Raw genomic sequence first — 25,975 nt, forward strand, 5'->3', positions numbered from 1 at the left:
CCCTGTGCATCCGCACAACCACCCCCATTTGCTTCCCACCATGCCCTACATTTGTGTCCCCAATGCCGCACCCCACACCCAAAGCCCCCATACCACACCTCCACAACCCTGGACTCTGCACCCCACACTCTCAGGCACCAGGGTAGCATCTGAACCCATGCCTATACCTGAGCTGCAACCTGTCACTGCACTGCTGTGCCCTGCCCCACACCCCACATCCTGCTTCACATCCATCTCGCAAATACAAAGCTTTAAAATATGAAGAAAACCAACATGCAAAATAAGCCTATCAAGATATTCACATACCTGAAAGGCAACAGCAGATCACTAAGCATGTGAAGGTGCCGACAGATACAGTCCAGCCTAATGACCACATTAAAACACCGGAGGAGACACAGACGTTCAAACTAATCACAGATGTTCATACAACTCTACTACATAAAATCAGTGGGATGGCTAATGACATAAAGGAGATCAAGAACACACCAGAAGGGCATAAAGAAGAATTTGAACGAATAAATGGAAATATAGCAGGTATCACAGAGATTTAAGACACCATAGATCAAATTGAAAATATACTAGAGACCCATAACAGTAGATTTGAAGAAGTAAAAGAAAGAATAAGTGAACCAGAGAACAGGACAACTGATTTTGAACACACAAAACAGTAAATGACAAAAAAAAAAAGACAGAAAACTCTGCACTGGATCTCAGGGAAATGATGGGCAAAACAAAGCACACAAATATAAGAATCACTGGTGACCCAGAAGAAAAGAAGAGGCTAGGAAGATCAGTTGAGAATCTAATGGGGAAAATTTCCTAACCCTTATAAAGGACATAAATATGCAAATCAAAGAAGCCCAATGAACCCCAGATAGAATAAATCCAAATAGGCCTTCCCCAAGACACACACTGATTAGTAGAACCTAAATTTTTTGTAGCACATACTTTAACTCAACCTGCCTGGATAGATCATTTGAACAATCCAAACACAAGGAGTCCAGAATAAGAATGAAGGCCTTGAATCCTGTATAGCTTAATGTAATGCCCGGATAAATCCAAGGATATATTAAGAAGATAATCAAAAAGTATTGGCAAAGTCCCTTGAGGGATGGGAGAAAAATATTGAACTGATGAACTGTACCACTGGGCAAACCAGTGACCTCTAGAGTAGCCTCTCGACTCACTGTGTCAAACATTAAGGACACCCAAATCAATAGACCAAACCCTTGATCTTGAAGCTTGCTCTTGTGAAGTTTATATATGTAGCAGAGAAACTTAGCCTACCTATGCCTAAGAGTTATTTCCAGAGGACCTCTTTTGTTCCTCAGATGTGGCCTCTCTCTAAGCCCAACTCTGCAAAGAAAATCAATGCCCTCCCCACTATGTGGGATATGGCATCCAGGCATAAAATTCTTCCTGGTGGCATGGGAGATGACTCCCAGGGATGAGCCTGGTCTTGGCAACCTAGGATCAACAATGCCATCCTGATCAAAAGCAGAAAAAGCAGTGTAACAAATAAGGTATCAGTGGCCAAGAGAGTTCAAATAGAGTCAAGAGGCTACTCTGGAGGTCACTCTTACATAAGCTTCAGTTAGACATTACTACCTATCGTAGCTTACCAAACCACAACTAAAACCATTCCTGTCAGTCCTAAAGTAAACTCAGGGTGTTATATAAGATTCTACAAAGGTTCCATGCACTAGGGTAACTTTTCAGAAATCAACAACCTCCGGATGGGTCCCTGGACCAGATAAGTGCTGAAAGACAGAGGGGCCAGCCTCTCTAGAACATCAATTAGTTCTATCCCCTTTCAATATGAAAACACGAGAATGGCCATAGCCCAAATACCCCTAAAGAGTGGGAGAACGATCAAAGGTGATAGTGCAGTTATACAGAGAAAGTAGGGTTTAACAAATGAGTATGAGGGCTAAATCATTATATTTCTTTTGGTCTCCAGTATCCTAGAACACGTAGAAGTAAAAACCTAAAATTGTGGAAATGTAACCCATACCAAACTCTGAAATATATTTCTTTTTTGAAAAGATATTGAATATATGTTATTATTCACAAAAAAGAAAAAACAAAAGTCGACTATGATGATAAATACCAGCTATACATGATATTATGAAACCACTAAATGTACACTTTGGATGACTACATGGTATGTGAATATATAATATATATCAATAAAAATAAAAAATAAATTCTGTGGCAGTTATCTGAAGATAGCATTGGTCAGCTAGATCTTAAGCTAAAAACAATGACATGTCTGTTTTTCATCTCAGGGACAGAAAAAAGACAGTGCCTATTTTTAACATGGAAAAAAGCTGTATATTAGTTTTGGTAGCTAGGCTAGTGAGACTAGTTTATAAATACAAATTTATTGGCATGGAATTATTTATTATAAACTATTCTACTTGCTTGGATACTGTGTTGTAGAACTTAACAGATAAATGTTATTCCTGCCTGTTGTTAGGATATTGTGTGCATATGGGAGAGGACACTCAGATTCTTTGGTGAAACAAATGTAAATACCAATTTAACTGGTGTAGCAATACCCATAATGTGTATTTTCTAGGCCCAGGAGATACCTGAGGATGATTTTTGAAAGATTATTAGAATGACATTACATCAGGCAGTATCTATTCATGCATTTTTTTGTTTTTTGTTTTGCTTTATTTGTATTCATGCATTTTTATACTGAAATCAAATTATTTATTGAGAGCAGGCCAAGAGTGTAAAACAGTGCATCTTTTTTTTTCCCCTAAAATAAGAACAAAATTGTAGTCTCATACCTCCTAATTTAAAACTTTACTACAAAGTCACAGAAATCAAAATGGTGTGGTACTGGCATAAGGACAAGAGAAAAATGGAATGAAACGGTGAGTTCAGAAATAAACTGGCCCAGATATGAGCAACTGATTTTGGACAAGGGTATCGAGTCCACTCAATGAAGAAATTTGTGCTGGCTTGGAAGGATGTTTGTCCGCTAGAAAAGCCATGTTTTAATCCTAATCCCATTTTGTAAACGGAGCCGTGTATTCTAATCCCTATTCAATACTATATGTTTGAAACTGAAATCAGATCATCTACCTGGAGATGTGATTTAATGAAGAGTGGTTGTTAAACTGGATTAGGTGATGACATGTCTCCACCCATTTGGGTGGGTTTTGATAAGTTTCTGGTCCTATAAAAGAGGAAACATATTGGAGAATGAAAGAGATTCAGGTAGAGCGGAGCAGAACAAAGCCAAGAGAGGCAGAGTCTACTGGCCAGAAACTTTTGGAGATGAAGAAGGAACATGCTTCCTGGGGAGCTTCATGAAACAGGAAGCCAGGAGAAGAAGCTAGCAGATGATGCTGTGCTCACCGTGTGCCCTTCCAGAAGAGAGAGGAACCCTGATCGTGTTCACCATGTGCCTTTCCAGATGAGAGAGAAACTCTGACTGTGTTTGTCATGTGCCTTCTCACTTGAGAGAGAAACCCTGAACTTCATCGGCCTTCGCGAACCAAGGTATCTTTCCTTAGATGCCTTTGACTGGACATTTCTATAGACTTGTTTTAATTGGGACATTTTCTCAGCCTTAGAACTGTAAATTAGCAATTATTAAATTCCCCTTTTTAGACTTCCGGAGAAGATGGCGGCTTAGTAAGACGCGCGGATCTTAATTTCTCCTCCAGAACAGCTACTAGGGGAGTAGAAACGATACAGAACAGCTCCCAAAGCCACGACAGAGATAAAAAAGACAGCGTACCCCATCTGGGAACGGCTGGCTGGCTGAGAGAACCCGCTCTGGTGAGATCGCCGAGGGGCGCGGGATTCACCGGGCGGGGCAGCAATCGGCCGGAGTCACTCCTTTCCCCTTCCCAGGCCAGCTGGGAGAATTGGACAGGCGGTCCCCTTAAACCGCGGCGGCTGGCGCCCACACCACGTGCGGCCCCCCGGACAAACTGAGAGAATTGGATCGGAAATTCCCAGGCCGCGGAGAACGGCGACGGGGGGCGGGGGGGCCCTTCCAAACCCGTGACTCCCCGGGAGCGTGCACTCTCCCAGGCGGGCTGCTGCGGCTGGCACCCTCCTGCCACCGGGCCGACTAGGAAATTCGGACGGGTGCTTTCCCGGGCTGCGGCGGCCAGCGATCCTCCCCGCGTTTGGACCTCGGGTCGGTTCGCACTTTTCCAAGCCGCTTCGGCTAGCGAACCTCCCGGACGGCGAGAGTTTTCCAAAGTTAAAGGACCCACACCACCTTTTACTGGTGGGACCCGCAGACAAACGTGTGCCACGAGCGCCACCTACTGGGCAGAATAAGAAAAACAGAACCCAGAGATTTCACAGAAAAATCTTACAACCTTGTTGGGTCCAACACCCAGGGAAATCTGACTAAATGCCCAGACGCCAGCAGCAGAAGATAACTGTCCACGCTCAGAAGATTGAGAATATGGCCCAGTCAAAGGAACAAACCAATAGTTCAAATGAGATACAAGAGCTGAGACAACTAATGCTGAATATACGAACAGAAATGGAAAACCTCTTCAAAAATGAAATCAATAAATTGAGGGAGGACATGAAGAGGACATGGGCTGAACATAAAGAAGAAATAGAAAAACTGAAAAAACAAATCACAGAACTTATGGAAGTGAAGGATAAAGTAGAAAAGATGGAAAAAACAATGGATACCTACAATGATAGATTTAAAGAGACAGAAGATAGAATTAGTGATTTGGAGGATGGAACATCTGAATTCCAAAAAGAAACAGAAACTATCGGGAAAAGAATGGAAAAATTTGAACAGGGTATCAGGGAACTCAAGGACAATATGAACCGCACAAATATACGTGTTGTGGGTGTCCCAGAAGGAGAAGAGAAGGGAAAAGGAGGAGAAAAACTAATGGAAGAAATTATCACTGAAAATTTTCCAACTCTTATAAAAGACCTAAAATTACAGATCCAAGAAGTGCAGCGCACCCCAAAGAGATTAGACCCAAATAGGCGTTCTCCAAGACACTTACTAGTTAGAATGTCAGAGGTCAAAGAGAAAGAGAGGATCATGAAAGCAGCAAGAGAAAAACAAGCCATCACATACAAGGGAAACCCAATAAGACTATTGTGTAGATTTCTCAGCAGAAACCATGGAAGCTAGAAGACAGTGGGATGATATATTTAAATTACTAAAAGAGAAAAACTGCCAACCAAGACTACTATATCCAGCAAAATTATCCTTCAAAAATGAGGGAGAAATTAAAACATTCTCAGACAAAAAGTCACTGAGAGAATTTGTGACCAAGAGACCAGCTCTGCAAGAAATACTAAAGGGAGCACTAGAGTCAGATACAAAAAGACAGAAGAGAGAGGAATGGAGAAGAGTGTAGAAGAAGGAAAATCAGATATGATATATATAATACAAAAGGCAAAATGTTAGAGGAAAATATTATCCAAACAGTAATAACATTAAATGTCAATGGACTGAATTCCCCAATCAAAAAACATAGATTGGCAGAATGGATTAAAAAACAGGATCCTTCTATATGCTGTCTACAGGAAACACATCTTAGACCCAAAGATAAACATAGGTTGAAAGTGAAAGGTTGGGAAAAGATATTTCATGCAAATAACAACCAGAAAAGAGCAGGAGTGGCTACACTAATATCCAACAAATTAGACTACAAATGTAAAGCAGTTAAAAGAGACAAAGAAGGGCACTATATACTAATAAAAGGAACAATTAAAGAAGAAGACATAACAATCATAAATATCTACGCACCGAACCAGAATGCCCCAAAATACGTGAGGAATACACTGCAAACACTGAAAAGGGAAATAGACTCATATACCATAATAGTTGGAGACTTCAATTCACCACTCTCATCAATGGACAGAACATCTAGACAGAGGATCAATAAAGAAATAGAGAATCTGAATATTACTATAAATGAGCTAGACTTAACAGACATTTATAGGACATTACATCCCACAACAGCAGGATACACCTTTTTCTCAAGTGCTCATGGATCATTCTCAAAGACAGACCATATGCTGGGTCACAAAGCAAGCCTTAACAAATTTAAAAAGATTGAAATCATACACAACACTTTCTCGGATCATAAAGGAATGAAGTTGGAAATCAGTAATAGGCAGAGTGCCAGAAAATTCACAAATATGTGGAGGCTCAACAATACACTCCTAAACAACGAGTGGGTCAAAGAAGAAATTGCTAGAGAAATTAGCAAATACTTCGAGGCGAATGAAAATGAAAACACAACATATCAAAACTTATGGGAAGCAGCAAAGGCAGTGCTAAGAGGGAAATTTATTGCCCTAAATGCCTATATCAGAAAAGAAGAAAAGGCAAAAATGCAGGAATTAACTATCCATTTGGAAGAACAGGAGAAAGAACAGCAAACTAATCCCAAAGCAAGCAACAGGAAAGAAATAACAAAGATTAGAGCAGAAATAAATGAAATTGAAAACATGAAAATAGAGAAAATCAATAAGGCCAGAAGTTGGTTCTATGAGAAAATCAATAAGATTGATGGGCCCTTAGCAAGATTGACAAAAAGAAGAAGAGAGAGGATGCAAATAAATAGGATCAGAAATGGAAGAGGAGACATAACTACTGACCTCACAGAAATAAAGGAGGTAATAACAGGATACTATGAACAACTTTACGCTAATAAATACAACAATTTAGAGGAAATGGACGGGTTCCTGGAAAGACATGAACAACCAACTTTGACTCAAGAAGACATAGATGACCTCAACAAACCAATCACAAGTAAAGAAATTGAATTAGTCATTCAAAAACTTCCTAAAAAGAAAAGTCCAGGACCAGACGGCTTCACATGTGAATTCTATCAAACATTCCAGAAAGAATTAGTACCAACTCTCCTCAAACTCTTCAAAAAAATCGAAGCAGAGGGAAAACTACCTAATTCATTCTATGAAGCCAACATCACCCTCATACCAAAACCAGGCAAAGATATTACAAAAAAAGAAAACTACAGACCAATCTCTCTAATGAATATAGATGCAAAAATCCTCAATAAAATTCTAGCAAATCGTATCCAACAACACATTAAAAGAATTATACATCATGACCAAGTAGGATTCATCCCAGGTATGCAAGGATGGTTCAACATAAGAAAATCAATTAATGTAATACACCATATCAACAAATCAAAGCGGAAAAATCACATGACCATCTCAATTGATGCAGAGAAGGCATTTGACAAGATTCAACATCCTTTCCTGTTGAAAACACTTCAAAGGATAGGAATACAAGGGAACTTCCTTAAAATGATAGAGGGAATATATGAAAAACCCACAGCTAATATCATCCTCAATGGGGAAAAACTGAAAACTTTCCCCCTAAGATCAGGAACAAGACAAGGATGTCCACTATCACCACTATTATTCAACATTGTGTTGGAGGTTCTAGCCAGAGCAATTAGACAAGAAAAAGAAATACAAGGCATCAAAATAGGAAAGGAAGAAGTAAAACTATCACTGTTTGCAGACGATACGATACTATACATCGAAAACCCGGAAAAATCCACAACAAAACTACTAGAGCTAATAAATGAGTACAGCAAAGTAGCAGGTTACAAGATCAACATTCAAAAATCTGTAGCATTTCTATACACTAGCAATGAACAAGCGGAGGGGGAAATCAAGAAACGAATTCCATTTACAATTGCAACTAAAAGAATAAAATACCTAGGAATAAATTTAACTAAAGAGACAAAAAACCTATACAAAGAAAACTACAAAAAACTGTTAAAAGAAATCACAGAAGACCTAAATAGATGGAAGGGCATACCGTGTTCATGGATTGGAAGACTAAATATAGTTAAGATGTCAATCCTACCTAAATTGAATTACAGATTCAATGCAATACCAATCACAATCCCAACAACTTATTTTTCAGAAATAGAAAAACCAATAAGCAAATTTATCTGGAAGGGCAGGGTGCCCCGAATTGCTAAAAGTATCTTGAGGGAAAAAAAACGAAGCTGGAGGTCTCACACTGCCGGACTTTAAGGCATACTGTGAAGCCACAGTGGTCAAAACAGCATGGTATTGGCATAAAGATAGATATATCGACCAATGGAATCGAATAGAGTGTTCAGATATAGACCCTCTCATCTATGGACATTTGATCTTTGATAAGGCAGTCAAGCCAACTCACCTGGGACAGAACAGTCTCTTCAATAAATGGTGCCTAGAGAACTGGATATCCATATGCAAAGGAATGAAAGAAGACCCATGTCTCACACCCTATACAAAAGTTAACTCAAAATGGATCAAAGATCTAAACATTAGGTCTAAGACCATAAAACAGTTAGAGGAAAATGTAGGGAGATATCTTATGAATCTTATGAATCTTACAATTGGAGGTGGTTTTATGGACCTTAAACCTAAAGCAAGAGCACTCAAGAAGGAAATAAATAAATGGGAGCTCCTCAAAATTAAACACTTTTGTGCATCAAAGAACTTCATCAAGAAAGTAGAAAGACAGCCTACACAATGGGAGACAATATTTGGAAACGACATATCAGATAAAGGTCTAGTATCCAGAATTTATAAAGAGATTGTTCAACTCAACCACTAAAAGACAGCCAACCCAATTACAAAATGGGAAAAAGACTTGAACAGACACCTCTCAGAAGAGGAAATACAAATGGCCAAAAGGCACATAAAGAGATGCTCAATGTCCCTGGCCATTAGAGAAATGCAAATCAAAACCACAATGAGATATATCATCTCACACCCACCAGAATGGCCATTATCAACAAAACAGAAAATGACAAGTGCTGGAGAGGATGCGGAGAAAGAGGCACACTTATCCACTGTTGGTGGGAATGTCAAATGGTGCAACCACTGTGGAAGGCAGTTTGGCGGTTCCTCAAAAAGCTGAATATAGAATTGCCATACGACCCAGCAATACCATTGCTGGGAATCTACTCAAAGGACTTAAGGGCAAAGACACAAACGGACATTTGCACACCAATGTTTATAGCAGCATTATTTACAATTGCAAAGAGATGGAAACAGCCAAAATGTCCATCAACAGACGAGTGGCTAAACAAACTGTGGTATATACATACGATGGAATATTATGCAGCTTTAAGACAGGATAAACTTATGAAGCATGTAATAACATGGATGGACCTAGAGAACATTATGCTGAGTGAGTCTAGCCAAAAACTAAAGGACAAATACTGTATGGTCCCACTGATGTGAACGTACATTCGAGAATAAATTTGGAATATGTCATTGGTAACAGAGTCCAGCAGGAGGTAGAAACAGGGTAAGATGATGGGCAATTGGAGCTGAAGGGATACAGACTGTGCAACAGGACTGGATATAAAAACTCAGAAATGGACAGCACAGTATTACCTAATTGTAAAGTAATCATGTTAAAACACTGAATGAAGCTGCATCTGAGCTATAGGTTTTTGTTTTGTTTTGTTTTGTTTTTACTATTATTACCTTTATTTTTTTCTCTATATTAACATTCTATATCTTTTTCGGTTGTGTTGCTAGTTCTTCTAAACCGATGCAAATGTACTAAGAAACGATGATCATGCATCTATGTGATGATGTTAAGAGTTACTGATTGCATATGTAGAATGGTATGATTTCTAAATGTTGGGTTAATTTCATTTTTTCCGTTAATTAAAAAAAAAAAAAAGAGAAGAGGTAATTGGAGCTGAAGGGATACAGACTGTGCAACAGGACTGGATATAAAAACTCAGAAATGGACAGCACAATATTACCTAATTGTAATGCAATTATGTTAAAACATTGAATGAAGCTGCATGTGAGGTATAGGTTTTTTTTTCTCTCTTATCGTTTTAATTCTTATTCTGTTGTCTTTTTATTTCTTTTTCTAAATCGATGCAAATGTACTAAGAAATGATGAATATGCAACTATGTGATGATATTAAGAATTACTGATTGTACATGTAGAATGGAATGATTTCTAAATGTTTTGTTAATTTTTTTTTAATTAATAAAAAAAAAATTCCCGTTTTTAAAAGCCAATCCATTTCTGGTATATTGCATTCTGGCAGCTAGCAAACTAGAACAAGTGTCTTCAACAAATGGTACTGGGAAAACTGGATTTCCACATGCAAAAGAATGAAGTTGGACTCTAAACTCACACCATATACAAAAATCAACTCTAAATGGAATTGGGACCCAAATATAAGAGGCAAAACCATAAAACTCTCAGAAGAAAACAAGCAAGAATTTCATATTATTAGAACGACCTGCCACTCAGACATTACACAATCCCAACGGAGATAAAACGGTATATATTTTTTAAGAGAATGAAAGAAATTTAAAGGCAAGGAAACTAGAAAAAGCTCAGGTAAGAGATTTTACCTTAGTTTACAGTATATATATAGTTCACAGTGTACGTGCTATAGCATACAGTGCCACAATGGTGCAAAGTTCACAGTGTATATACTATAGCACACACTGCCACAGTCGAAGAAAGATTACATTCTGCACAATAGGATCCAACCAAGGGGGTGGAGAAGGAGGGGTCTATTACATACAAGGCACCTTTACAGACTTGCCTTGGCCCTGGTGAGTAGCAGTGGGGACAAAAGGAAAGAGCAAGATTCAACTAATGGCAAAGTGAGATGACTGGCTACATGGTAGGTGCCTCCAGTTTCTAGCTTGTTAACTTTCAGTCAAGTATTAAAAGCAAACTGGACAACCTTAGTTTGATGTACCTATGTTAATCCAGGAAGATAAATCAGTAGGCCAACTCATTAACTGACCCTGGCCCATTAAGATACTGGGTTTAAAAATCTAGAGATCATATAGTTGAACTTTCTCATTTTAAGGATGAGAAAACAAACCCCATAGAGGTTATAAGAGTTCAGTGTGCTGAGTCCCATACCTATTGCAAGTCTTATTTTATTAGACTAAAGGGTTCAAACTTCAATGTGCATCCAAAGCACTGAGAAGACTTATTAAAATGAAAACTACTGAGCCCTACACCCAGAGTTTATATAGAGGAGATCTGAGATGAGAATTAAGAATCTGTACTTCTAACAAGGTGGCCCAGTTCACCTTTATCTATCTTGCCATATGCCCATGACTCTATTTCTAGATTCTACTCTGTCGATTTACACGTTCATCCTTAGGCCAATATTACATCATCTAGGTTTCTCTAGTTTTTTACTAAGTTTTGAATTCAGATAAGTCATCTGTGTTTAATTGTCCCCACCACCACCCCCACCAAATTGTTATGGTTGTTCTAAGTCCTCTGCTTTTCCATACAAATTTGAGAATTAGCTTGCCAATTTCTACAAAACAAACAAAAAACGTATTTGAATTGGAAACTGTGGTTCCATTAATTAAGGCCTGATATCTAAACATTATTTAATCTTTTGATCTATTAACATGGCATAATTATTTATTAAGTATACTTTACTTTCTCTAAGCAAAGTTTTGTAATTTTCAGGGTACAGGACTTCCATATATTGTTAAATTTAAACTTAAATATGGGGTGTGTCCTAGTTTTCTAGCTGGCGGAATGCAACACACCAGAGATGGATTGGCTTTTAATAAAAGGGGATTTATTTCATTAGTTCTTCAGAGGAAAGGCAGCTAACTTTCATCTGAGGTTCTTGCTTACGTGAGAAGACACAGGATGGTCTCTGTTGGCCTTCTCTCCAGGCCTCTGGGTTCCAACAACTTTTCCCGGGGTGATTTCTCTCTGCATCTCCAAAGGCCTGGGCTGAGCTGCGAGTGCTGAGATGAGGTATGCTGAGCTGCTTGGGCTGTGCTACTTGCGCTCTTTCATTTAAGCACCAGCCAATTATGTCACATTCATTGCAGCAGGCACGCCTCCTAGCTGACTGCAGATGTAAATTAGCAACAGATGAGGTTCACGTACCACTGGCTTATGTCCATAGCAACAGAACTAGGTGCCTTCACCTGGCCAAGCTGACAAATAAATCTAACTACCACAGGGTGCTAATATAAAATGGTATTTTTTAAACTTTGAATTTTCAGTTGTTCTTAGCTAGAAGATAAAACATGCAATTGACTTTTTTATATTGGCCTTATATCCTGTAACCTTATTAAACTTAACATATTCTTTCTAATACTTCTTTCGTATTTTCCTTAGGATTTTTTTGTACGCATGATCACACTATGAATAAAGATGAGCTTTTATTTCATCCTGTCTAGTATGTATGACTTTTATTTCCTTTTCTCATTGAACTGACTCGGACCTCAGATATAATAATGAAGGGGTAAGAAGAGAAATCTTTGTCTTTTTCCCATTATTAGGGAGCAAGCATTCAGTCATTCACCATTATGGTAAGTTTTTCATACATGCATGCCCTTGATCAAAAGGTTAACGAAGTTCCTTCTATTTCGTTTGCTGAGAGTTTTCGCCAGGAATGAGTATTAAACTTCAACGAATGCTTTTCTGTATCTACAGAAATAATATATTAGTTTAGGTTTCCTTTATTCTCACAATTAGGTGAATTACACTGATTTATTTTTAAATGTTAAACCAACTTTGCATTTCTGAAATAAACCCCACTTGGTCACAAATATTATCCTCTTTGTAGATTTCTGGATCTGATTTACTCATATTTTATTAAGGATTACTACTACTGTGTTCATAACAGATACTGATCTATAGTTTTCTTTTTTCTATAATGTCTTCATTTGATTTGGGTATTATGATAACACTGACTTCATAAAATTAGTTGGGAAATGTTTCCTCCTCCTTTGCTTTCTCAAAGCCTGTGTATAATTGGTATTATTCTTTCCTTAAATGTTCGATAATACCCTCTAACAAAGTTATCTGGGCCTGAAGTTTTCTTCTAAGAAGGTTTTAAATTATGAATTCAATTCACTACTAGATTCAGAGTTGGAGAAATTTCTCTATTTTTCCTTGAATCTGTTTTGAAACTTGTACCTTTCTAAGAAATGTGTCCATTTCATCTAAGTTGTAGAATTCATGGGCACAAGTTGTTTATATTTCCTTTTAATATCTGTAGTGATGTCTGCAATTTCATTCCTGATATTGATAATGTGGGTCTCTTTTTATTCTTAATCAATTTAGCTAGAGTTTTATAAAATTTACTAATTTTCCTCTGAACCAACCACGTTTTGGTTTCATTGATTTTTCTCTATTGTTTCCTGTCTATTTTATTGATTTCCACTCAATTTTTTTTCTTTTTTACTTTTATTTAACTCTGGGTTTAATTTGTTCTCCTTTTTTCTAAGCTTCTAAAGGGGGAAACAGAAAATTGATCCTAGACCTTGCTTCTTCTATAATATAAGCACTTGAAGTATAAATTTCTCTATTAAGCAAAGCTTTGGCTTCATCACTTAATTATGAAGGTTCCCAGCTTAAATTTTAAGCACCAAAGGTTGTTTATTTCCCAGAAAGAAGAAATGACGTAGATGAGTAACAAAAAGAACATTACAAAAAGGAAAACCTCTGAACCAAGTAAGTTCTCCAAGAAACAACAAAGAAGTCATGGCTAGGCTGTATTAGGCTCCACATACACCAATCATTTCTAGGACATGGGAGCAGATACTACAATGATAGACAACCTGGGCTAATAAGAATGGTTATAGGCTAGTTACCTAGAAAAACGCATTTCTAACACCGTCAATTGAGCACAAATCCTTCTTACCTACAGATAAAATAATTTACCCCTAGAATAAGTCAGAATATCTGAATATTAATGATAACAAAATAGACTACTTGCCCTATTTTAACTTTTAGTTTTTACATTGATGACTTTTAAACTCATTGCACACAAAACACATCACATGACAGCATTACTGTTAAGGTGAAACATGGCAATGTATCTTAACTGTATTTTAGGTACTAGGTCTGTAAACACAAAAATTACTAAACAGTTCTTACTAAAATAAGATTGAAAGATTAATTTGAACGCTTGTATGCCAAATATATTTTTACTGATATAGCTAGCCTAATTTAGTAACACAAATTCAGGCCAAAAGATAGAAATTACTGCTCTAATATAGTTGGCTGTAAATTATTTTCCTAAGGACTACAATATTTCTGTGGCAAACATCTGCACAATTATAATAACACAAATAAGTTAATAGTTTTTAATACTACTTGTAACAAATATTTTGCCAAATGAGTTATAATTGTTTTTCTACTGAGTAAGGATTTTCTAAATTAAAAATAACTAATACACCCAGTAATGCAGTAACAGCATTATTCCTTGGAATCAGAGAATCCTGAATTTGAGTTCTATACAGCTCTACCACTTACTGACTAGCTGTGAACAAGTTACATAAATTAGCTCAGTATTAATCTATGAAGTAGAGATAATAACACACAATTTATAGGGTTGTTGTAAGGGAAGAATAAGTTCATTTATGTAACATCATACTCTAACACACTCTAACAAACTGCATAAGCAACTCTAAGTAAGTCTACTGTTTACCAAGAATACTTCTATAAAGTTCACAAGAATGGTAAAAGAGAACAAGTGGCCATACCTGATGGAGCATTTGAGGGACAATGTGTTAGTAAAAGTAATGCATTAAAATACTATTTTTCAGGGGGTGCAAGGGTGGTTCAGTGGTAGAATTCTTGCCTGGCATGCAGGAGACCCAAGTTCAATTACTGGCCCATGCATTTCCCCGCCAAAAGAGCAAGCAAACAAACAAACAAAAATTCAACAAATGGTTCTGCAATAACAGGATACTCACATGGAAAAAGAATGAAATGTAATCCCTGCCATACAGCATACAAAAAAAAAAAAATGCCGTTTGTCTGTACCTCGTCACATGCACCCAGGAAAAATGGAGCAGTAAGTGATGTTACTGGACGATATAGCCTACACAATATGATTTAACCAATTTGCTAATATTAATACCCAAAACAAACAATGAATAATTAATGTGAATGTTAGAGAATAAAAACAGATCCAAGATTGCCACTGCTGAACCGGACAGAATGTATCTGCTATGCATGGCAGCAGAGTCCAGAAGTAAACGGGGTCTCCAGTCATACAGTTCATTCCTGGACATCAATCCAGTAAAGTTCTAACAGATAAATGTCTATGGCTCATTCAAAATTTTGAATAAAATTACAGTTTATAACTGTTCTCAGCTAGATTAATATTACCATTTTAACCAAAATGGAAATTTTATGATATAAATTGACTGGCAACCCAATGCTTTTCTAAAGCAATAATAAAGAAGAGTGTGTCAATCCTAAAACTAAGTCTGCCATTTTATGTCTTAATTCATTAGTAAAGGGAATAAACACATGCATGCTTTACTTTCTCTTACTTTTCAAATATATTACTTATCCCAACCCCCAAACACAAAGTTCTCAGAATAAATGCTAATTTCCATAATATACTTTCATGTACAGTGTTATTCCAATTTAACCAATTATGTAAAAGCACAATCTTAATACCCCAGCTCAATGATATTTCCATGTGAATTAATTACAGTAACAGTGATTTGCAGTCAGCTATAAAACTAAACCCTCAACTATGTGATAAAACTATGAACCACTGATTGTATACTTTGGATGAATTGTATGGTGCATGAATGTATCTCAATAAAACCACTAAAAAAATACATATATATATATATATATATATATATATAAAATACATACTGTTTATACATGAAAATTAAATATCACATATTTTGGAGTGTTACTATTAAATTCTTTTAACTCTCATAATTAATTCTTCCAAAAACAATTGTTCCCAAAACTTCTGGTAAGGAAGTGCAGGACTACACAGAACCTAAAAAATAAAAAAGGAGATGGGAGGAGAAGGGGAAATGAAGTACAGGAAAAGAAGGAAGATGGGGACCTCTCAATATGTTTACAACTTCATTCTAAATAGAACACATCACTTTCTGGGCTCTTTTCAACCCTGGCCATTCAGCAGATTTCCCTTTTGACATATTTTTAACATGAGATGCTCAGGCTACATCCTGAACCTACCAAGATAGAATAGGCAGACTACTAGTTAGTTTAAAAAGCAAAACCAAAAAACCTTGATCTGTTGTCTTCGTAGCATGGCAAGTTCTCTCATGTCACGGAATGGCTGTAGCAAATACTGGTAGAGTTCAGTAGTGGCTTCTGCAAGGCTGCTGTAGGCTTCATCCTCCATCTGATACAAGTCCAGAAGTTCTACCATGCTCTCTGTATTCTTGTGCTTATCTAAGAGCTGTGGAATAAGAAAAGTTGGTTATTAATGGAGTAATTATATAGCTTATACATACTTGCTCTGTAGCTTTCTCCCTAACATCTCAGGACTGTGGAACCTTGAATAACAGAAGCAGAAGGACACTTAAAGTGGCACTTTTATTGCTAATCTCCATGCTTTAGGTGTTTATGCTATGCAGGACCACTGCTGGAATCATCCTTTCAAAAGTACTTTCTCCATATTATTCCTATTCTCAATTTTCTGGGAATTTTCACACTATCTAGTCTTCTCCAAATTTATTTCAAAAACAATTATTATTACTATACAAAGTAATTTACCAATTCTTCTCATTATTTTACTAACTTCCCAAATCTTTCCACTCCTCCCCACCTCCTAAGTTGGAATGTTCCCTCAATAACATTTTTCAACCCACACTTATCATCTCCATCAAAATCAAGGTGAGATGACCTGTCCAACTAAGGGGGCACTGTGAGACACTCCAAGGCTTTGTCTCCCCAGAGAAGTTTTGAACAACCAGTAAGAACTGGCAGAAACATCATTCTCAAAGCTCCAGAAAAAGTGAAAGGATTGCAGTAATAAGGCAAGTGTTAAATCAAGAAAAAGTCACCTTAAAATTAGTAAGATCTGCTGCTGCCCTTACTTCAATGGTTTGGCACAGAGTCAATCTGCATTCCTAGTGCAGGTCCCTATAATTATGCCTAAAAGTTACTTCTAGGAACCTCTTTTGTTGCTCAGATGTCTCTCTAAGCCTAACTCTGCAAGAAAAACCATCGTCCTTCCCCTTACGTGGGACAGACATCCACGGTGAAAGTCTCTCTGGTAAAGTGGGACATGACTCCTAGGAATGAGCCTGGCCCTGGAACCACAATGCCTTCCTGACCAAGATGGGGAAAAGAAATGTAACAAAATAAGGTATCAGTGACTAAGAGAGTTCAAATGGAGTGGAGAAGCTATTCTGGAGGTTACTCTTACAAAAGCTTTAGCTCAATATTGCTAATTGCCGTGGTTTGCCAAACTCCAACCAAAACCATTCCTGTCAACCCAAAAGAACACCTAAGACTTTATCAGAGATTCTACAAAGTTTCATGCACTAACTTGAATTTTCAGAAACTTATAACCTCTAGTTGGTTGCTAGGCCAGATAAGCCCTGAAACTCAGAGGGGCCAGTCTCTACAACTACATCAACTAGTTCCATACCCCTATCCTATACTGTCAACATTCCTCTTCAACATGAAAAAGTTAGAATGGGCACAGGCCAAATATCTCTAGAGATTGGGAGAAGGATCAAAGGAGGAAGAATAATAACAACAGAGAAGATAGGATTTGGCAGATAAGTATGGTTGCTGAATCAATGTGTTGATATTTCTTTTGGTCTCCAGTGTCTTAGAGCAGTTAGAAGGAAAAACCCAAAATTATGGAACTGCAACCCACAGCAAACTCTGAAATCTGTTTTATAACTGCTTGTTAAAATATGCTTGGAAATTCATTGCCTTTTTTGTACTTCACAAGAAAAAATTTTATAAAACACGGAATGAGGTTTTAAAAAAAACACAGCACAGATATATTTTGAAACATGCTAAGTGAAATAAGCAGACACAGAGACAAATACTGCAAGATTCCACTTATATGAAATATCTAGAATAGGCAAATTCATAGAGATAGAAAGATTAAGAGTTTACCAGGGGCTGGGGGGGGGGGGATTATAGGGAGTTTCATTTAATGGGTACAGAGTTTCAGTTTAGCGTAATGCAAAAGTTTGGTAATGGATGGCAGTGGTGGTAGTACAATATTGGAATGTAATTAATGCCTCTGAATTGCAGTTAGAAATGGCAAAAATGGTAAATTTTATGAGAGAAAATGAGGCAAAAAAAAGTATTTTAAGGAATAATGGCCAAAAATAATAATAATAATTTGCATATTCAAGAAGCTCAGAGAAACCCAAGTAGACAAATACAAAGTGACACATATCTAAGCTCATCTAAAAGAGAAAATCTTGAAAAAAGAGCCAGAAAAATAACACATTACCTAAAAAGGAGCAATTATACAAGTGATTGTTGACTTCACATCAGAAACAATGGAGACCAGAATATGATGAAGTGACATTTTAAAATACTGAAGAGAAAAAAAATAACCACTGTCTTCCAGAATTCTATTTCCAAAGAAAATGCCTCTAGAATCAAGAAAAGGCAAGGAAGTGAATTCTCCACTAGATATAATTAAGGATCCAAAGGAGATTATATTGGACTCTCTGGCTTTTTTTTTTTCCCCAGAAAAATGATTCAAAAAATACAGTTCCCATACACCGCCGTATTATTAACCCTTTGCATTAGTGTAGTCCTATGCATTTTTGTTTCATTTTTTAAGAACCTAAACCCAAAACACTTGTTTTTAATTTTTTTGTGGTAACAGATATAACCTAAATTTTCCCTTTTTAATCACATGCAGATATATAATTCAGTACTGTTAATTATGTTCCCAATGTGTGCTACCATCACCATCATCCATAACTAAAACTTTCTAACACCCTAAACAGAAACTCTGAACCAACTGAGAAGTAACTATCCATTCCTTATCCCCACCCTGGTCCCCGGTGCCTTACATTTTAGTTTCTGCCTATACGAATTTGCTTTTCCTGATATTTCATATTAGTGAAATCCCTTTTGGCTGACACCTTATCTTTAACCCAGTAAAACTGAATTTGGATTTCTGGTCTCTAGAACTCCAAGAGAAAAAATGTATACTGTTTTAAGCCACAAAAAAATGTTGTAATTTGTTATGGCAGCAATAGGAAACATATATCCTTGACCCAGTAATTTCACATACACACATACACACATATACACAAATAGTTTGAAACTTTAGAAAAGGCAATACCCTCCATTATTTTTCAGTTATATTTATAATATTGAAAATTTGGGAACACCCACATACCTATGGACAATTAATTTTCAACAAGAGTGTCAACTCAACTTAGTAGAAGAAAGAACAGTTTTCAACAAATGATGCTGGGAAAACAGAATATCCACGTGTAAAAGAACGAAAGTGGACCCCTACCTCACACCATACACAAAAGTTAACTCAACTAGATCAACAGTTATATTAAAAAGCTAAAACTATAAAACTCTTAGAAAAACATAGGAAAAATACTTAGGGTCTTGTATTAGGCAATGGATTCTTAGATATGACACCAAAAGCATGAAGAATAAAAAAATACAAACAGATAAATTGGACTTCATCAAAATTTAATACTTTTGGACATCAAAGGATATTATGAACAAAGTGAAAAGGTAATCTACAAAATGGGAGAAAATATTTGGAAACCAATTTATCTGAAAAAGGTTTATTATCCAAAATATATAAAGAACACACACAACTCAAAACCAAAAAGATAAACACCAAATTTAGAAATGGGCAAAGGACTTGAACAGGTTTCCCCAATACAAACCACCAATAAACACACTGGAATTCTGTTTATTGGTTTGTACTATTTTTGAAACTACAGTGTTTCAAAATTATTCACAATAATTTTGTCCAAAATTATTTCACAATAAAAGTTAAAAGAAATTAAAAATAAAAAAACAAAGGAACAGAAACAGATTTTGTTGGGAAAAAGATCACAAATTTGGAGACTATGTTCAAAGCACTCTTTAAACACCCTCCCCCCCAAAAAAAGAGAAGTCACAAAGGATTTGCAAAATATCCAAGCAGACCCTACCCTTAAGAAGTCTACAATCTAACTAGGGAAACAAAACCAACAGACACAAAGGTAAGGTGTGATTATAAAGAAGAGTAAATGTTTAGAGAAAAGATGGATCAGAGTGGGCTAGAACAGTTAGAAAAGGTGTTCTAAAAGCTGGCAAGGATAGGAAGTCTAGACAGGTGAGGGAAAGCACCCAGACTTGAGAAATCAAATGAATAAAAACAAAACAGAAGAGAAATCCGGGTAGAAGGAAGGGGACAGCAGGATTGCATTATACCCTCTGAACTAGAGGGTACATGCTAGGAGCAGGAAGGCATCACAATGGAATTGTACAACCTGTAACTTTTATATCTGGCTGTTTCAAGGTTTTTCTTTTAAAGTTCATCCATACTATAGCATACAGCAGTACCCATTCCTTTGTGCAGCTGAGTAATAGTCTACTGAATGTATACACTATTTTTAAAGGAAGGTTTATACTCCGTTCTTCCCTCCCCCCAAAGATATCCTGGCTTATAGATCATAACAGGAAAAGTAAGTTATCCCCTTCCCTATAACACCCAAAACTGCACATAAAACTTTTTGCAAACAATGAACTGTGAAAAGTCTAAAAAATGGTAACATGCATGTCTTCCTATACTCACAGAGCTATTATTCAGAAGTGCCTGAATCAACTACTTTAAGACACAACTGTAAAGTAAGATAATGAAAATAGTAATGTCTGTCATGGACTGATCAATTTCTAACCACAGCACTCTAACCAGGTACCAAAACTCAGTTCTAACTGGTAGCAAAAGTGTCCATTTCCACCATAGCTTATCACCTTGAGGCTGGAGCATACCAGAAACAGATTAAAGAAGAATGGGACAAAAAAACTGGAGGAGAAACTTTGGATATTTATGTGGCATCTGAGACTCAGAGTTTGAGCTCTGAAGCTACAAAAGTTAGCAGTACCCCATATAGGAACTGTTTAAAAAGTTGAAACCAAGAGATAAGACTTTGACTAGAGATACGAATGAAACTGATCTGTATGGGACTAAGGTATGGCAGAATATAGGGTAAAGGATGATATTGCCCAGACTGTAGAACTTCGAAACCAAAGGGAGAGATGTTTATTTGGTGCAAAATTTATATTTTGGTTAGTGTTACCTAATTTAACTTGTATGATCAGTTTAATTGAATATCATAAATACATGGAGTCTTGAGTAGGGCATGAGATTTTGTTAGTTTGTCCACATCGTGCGATTCCCTGATATATCTCAGACTAATTTGGGCAATGAATAAAGTATTTGCAAAGACCCCTTGGGGACTGGGGAGAAAGGAGGAAGTATTCAACTTCCCCAGCTGGAGAATTTCTGATATTCTAGCAAGTAGTGGGGACAACCAAAACAGCAGGCTGAGCCCTCAATCTTGGGGTTCACCCCTATGAAACTTATTCCTGCAAAGATTAGGCCTAAGAGTCACCTTCAGAGAACCTCTTTTGCTGCTCAGATGTGGCCTCTCTCTAAGCCAATTTGGAAGGTGAACTCACTGTCCCCTCCTCACCCGCCCCAAGTGGGTCATGACTCCCAGGAGTTTAAATCTCCCTAGCAACGTGGGGCAGAAATCCCACAATGAGCCGGAATAAAGCCTTCTTGACCAAAAACAGCAAGAGAGAAATGAGAAGAAATAAAGTATCAGCGGCTAAGAGATTTCAAAGAGTTGAGAGGTTATCTTGGATATCTTATGCATTTTATAGATATCCTTTTTCAGTTTATGGTATATTGGAGTGGCTGGAGGGAAGTATCAGAAACCTCTGAGCTATGTTTCAGCAGCCTTGATTCTTGAAGACGATTGTATAAAGATATAATGTTTGCAAAATGACTGTGTGATTGTGAAAACTTTGCGTGTGATGCTCCTTATATCCAGAGTATGGACAGATGAGTAAAATAATATGGATAAAAACAAGTAAGTAATGCAGGGGGATAAAGGGTAAAATAAATTAGGCAGATGCAAATACTAGTGGTCAATGAGAGGGTGGGGTCGTGGGTCTGGTACGAGTTTTTTTTTTTCTTTTTACGGAGTGATACAAATGTTTTAAAAAATGATCATGGTGATGAACATACAACTATATGATGATACTGTGAGCTGCTGATTGTATACTATGTTCTGAATGTATGTATGCCAAGATTTGTTGATAAAAATAATTTTTTAAATAGTCTTTATAATGACTAATAAACTCATATCCATTTATAGTTCTGAAGATAACGCTCTCCTTACACAAACATGTACACCCACAGAAGTCCTTTCAAAGGTATTTCACTTCCACTGAGATAATTTCTATCAAGTTTCAGGAATAACTGTTAAAGAATGAGAGGGAAAAAATAGTAGCAACATCTCTCAGTAGCGAACCCCTGAGTCACTTATAAGTGATCTAATGGCAGAATTCAACAGTAAGACAACCCTCAAGCACTCAGCTTCTTTGAGCTCTTCTTACAGGGACATTAAAGTAAATGTAACGCACCAAACAGTTACGATACTATTTTCTGCCAACAAAAAGATACCAAATCACTAAATGCTTCATAATTAAACCATTATATCAGTTTCTACAAATATGTCCAACAAGTAACAAGACAAAATCAGTTATTCTATTCAAAATGGATATATTTACTTATTTCCCTCATGCCTTTTATGCTCAAACAGAACACTATTTTAGAAAGCTATTATGCAGCAACTGAACTTAATACTCTTGCAGAGAAGCACAAGGCATCTCACATAACACTGCTAATTTATTAATTTGTCTTCTCTGCTATAAAGTTTCATGTTTTTCCTACATCAGATTACCTTAAAAGCAATTATAGTTTCTACTCTAAATCTATTTTACTCTAAGTATGTGAAATAATCTTAAAGTAAAGGAAATGCATTTTATAACTTCATTTCAAAAGATCCTATAATCCATGATGAAAGAGTTCAACTACTGAAACAATGCAATCACTAACCCATTACAAAACCTAATTTCCTATTTTACTAACCAAAAACTGACAAAATGCAGGGAATGACTGAGCTATGGACATCTGGAGGTTCTGAACTGGTGATAAATGTGGAAGGTGTATAAATAACATGTGCAAAAAAGAGTAGAAAAGAATTGTCAAGTGAGTTGGATTACCAGGATTAAGAATGTGTGGAAAGTAAAGAGAAGGCATGAATTGAGCATGCGGAAGATGCAGGTTTATTAAATTTGAAAGAAGATTCATTGATGGATTCTAATTGAATCAGAATGCAGATGGACCTGAATGAATACCACATGCCTGCAGAGCATGATTCCAGAAGAAGGACTTAAGTGCAATCAACACAAAGTAGACATTAATGGGAAGTGTCAGCGGAAAAGAGGGAAAGGTAGGGGGTCAGGGGAAAGTAAAGATTTGGACTATTGCTCCTTCAAAGCCTGACACACATCTCAAGCAATTTTAGAAAATTATTTTGCTCCATTGATTCCCTTAAAATAAATGAAGCAGAAATTTATAAAGGATGAATTAAATGTATTTGCTGAAGATGTAGAAAAATTCTTCCTTTCTCATCTTAGTTTCCGTAATGGATACCTTTTTTTTTCATTTGCCTTCCTTGATCTAAACCTGAAAAGAAGGGACTCTTAATCTAGGAGAGCCTATAGCTTTCTAAAATAGTGTTCTGTTTGAGCATAAAAGGCATGAGGGAAATAAGTAAATATATCCATTTTGAATAGAATAACTGATTTTGTCTTGTTACTTGTTGGACATATTTGTAGAAACTGATATAATGGTTTAATTATGAAGCATTTAGTGATTTGGTATCTTTTTGTTGGCAGAAAATAGTATCGTAACTGTTTGGTGCGTTACATTTACTTTAATGTCCCTGTAAGAAGAGCTCAAAGAAGCTGAGTGCTTGAGGGTTGTCTTACTGTTGAATTCTGCCATTAGATCACTTATAAGTGACTCAGGGGTTCGCTACTGAGAGATGTTGCTACTATTTTTTCCCTCTCATTCTTTAACAGTTATTCCTGAAACTTGATAGAAATTATCTCAAATTGGGTTAGGTAGCCTCAACTATTTGATATTTGAAACAACCTAGCAATTGCAAAAATTTCACTAGGGCAATGATCTACAGCTTTTATTCAGCTCTTCAAGGACTCAGTGACAACGATTTAAGAAAAAAAACTTTCAAACCATCGTAAAAATCACTGCAAAAGAGAAAAATTGCCAGCCTCCCCAAATTCAACTGAACTGTTAACCCAGTGGTCAATTACAAATAGAGGAGGAGATGGGTAGATGACATGTCCTGTCTAATTATATGGTCACCCCCATCCTGTACATTATCAGTTAAAATTATAAGGTAATCTTTCTATGACTCTGGGATTATAAAACTGTCATTAACTTTGAAGATTTCAGAATGAATGTTAAATCTCTAGCTATAAAACGTAGAGATGATACACCCTTTTATAGCCTTTTTTCCCAACCTAAATGTCAAAACCCAAGATTAATCACTTTCTTTTTTCTTTCTTAATTAGGAAGATGCTGACAAAGGCACATAATAAAATCAACATATCTCTTCACCATAAAGTTATTAAAAAATGCAAATAACTAATGCTCGTGGAAAAGGGGTGTGCCAATTTGAAAGTATTTATGTATTCCAGAAAAGCCCTGTTTAAATCCTGATCCACACTCATGGGAGCTGCTGTTTCTTTTAAGATTGGTTCAATACTGTAGGCTAGAAATTTTTTATTAGATTATCTCCTAGGAGATGTGGTGCCCAATTATGGGTGTGACCTTTTTTTTTTTTTTTTTTTTTTTTTAAGAGAGAGGGAGGAAGGGAAGGAAAGACAGAGAAGGAAGGAAGGATGGAAGGAAGGAAGGGAGGAAGAAAGGGAAACATCTTTAAACATTTTCTTGTTTTATTATATTTTGTTTGTTTGTTTGTTTTTTTTTTTTTACATGGGCTGGGGCCGGGAATCGAACCGGGGTCCTCCGGCATGGCAGGCAAGCACTCTTGCCCGCTGAGCCACCGCGGCCCGCCCAGGGGTGTGACCTTTTGATGGAAATGTGACTTCACCCATTCTAGGTGGGTCTTGATGAGCTTACCAGAGTTTTTAAAAGGGGAAATATTTTGGAGAAACTTCAGAAATGGTAGAGCCTACAGAAACTTCAGAGCAAGCTGATACAGATGCTGATACTTGGAGAACAGAGTGACAGATTTTTGGAGGTGCTTGGAACCCAGCAGATATTGCCATGAGATAGATGTTAAGCAAGCCAGAACCTGGAGAGAGCCAAGGGAAGCCAACGGACGAAAGCCAGCCCTGGTGAAGCCAAGTGAGGAAACCCCCACAGGAACAGAGGTTGAAGGCACAAAGCCCAGGAGCAAGGACCAGCAGATGCCAGTCACATGACTATTCAGCTAACTGAGGTGTTTCTGCCCCATCGACATTCCTTGAATTAACATATCTTTCCCTGGATGCATTACTCTGAACATTTTTATAGCTTAGAACTGTAAACATGCAACTTATTAAATTCATTTTATAAGAGCCATTCCAATTTGGGCATATTGCATTCTGGCAGCTTGCAAACACACACAGATTTTGGTACCAGGAGTGGAGTGCTGTTGTGTTTACAAGTACCAAACATGTTAGAATGGCTTTTTAAATGGATAAGGGGGAAGATTCTGGGAGAATTGTGAAAAGCTTGACAGAGAAAAGGTCTAGGATGCTATGAAGAGACTATTGGTAGAAATGTGGATTCTACAGATACCTCTGATGAGGCTTTAGACAGATATGATGAACATGTCATTCCAAACAGGACAGAAGGCATTCTTTGTGGATGGAAGCCGTGGTAGTTAGATTCAGTTGTCAATTTGGCCAGGTGAAGGCACCTAGTTTTGTTGTTGTGGACATGAGCCAATAGTACGTGAACCTCATCTGTTGCTAATTACAGATTAATTACAGCTAGGAGGCGAGCCTGCTGCAATGAATGACGTTTGACTTAATTGGCTGGTGCTTAAATGAGAGAGTGTAACTAGCACAGCCCAAGCAGCTCAGCATTCCTTATCT

At 37.0% G+C, this 25,975-nt stretch overlaps 1 protein-coding gene across 1 annotated transcript in view; it reads right to left on the bottom strand.

The window, feature by feature from the left end:
• JMY (junction mediating and regulatory protein, p53 cofactor) overlaps positions 1-25,975 on the bottom strand; it is a 181,019-nt gene that overhangs the window by 84,001 nt on the left and 71,043 nt on the right. The window contains exon 2 of the mRNA XM_077139340.1: positions 16,050-16,223. Coding sequence (XP_076995455.1) covers positions 16,050-16,223 — 174 coding nt within the window. The remainder of the gene's footprint in view (positions 1-16,049; positions 16,224-25,975) is intronic.

Source organism: Tamandua tetradactyla, chromosome 21, assembly GCF_023851605.1.
Source record: "Tamandua tetradactyla isolate mTamTet1 chromosome 21, mTamTet1.pri, whole genome shotgun sequence".
Classification (NCBI taxonomy): domain Eukaryota; kingdom Metazoa; phylum Chordata; class Mammalia; order Pilosa; family Myrmecophagidae; genus Tamandua; species Tamandua tetradactyla.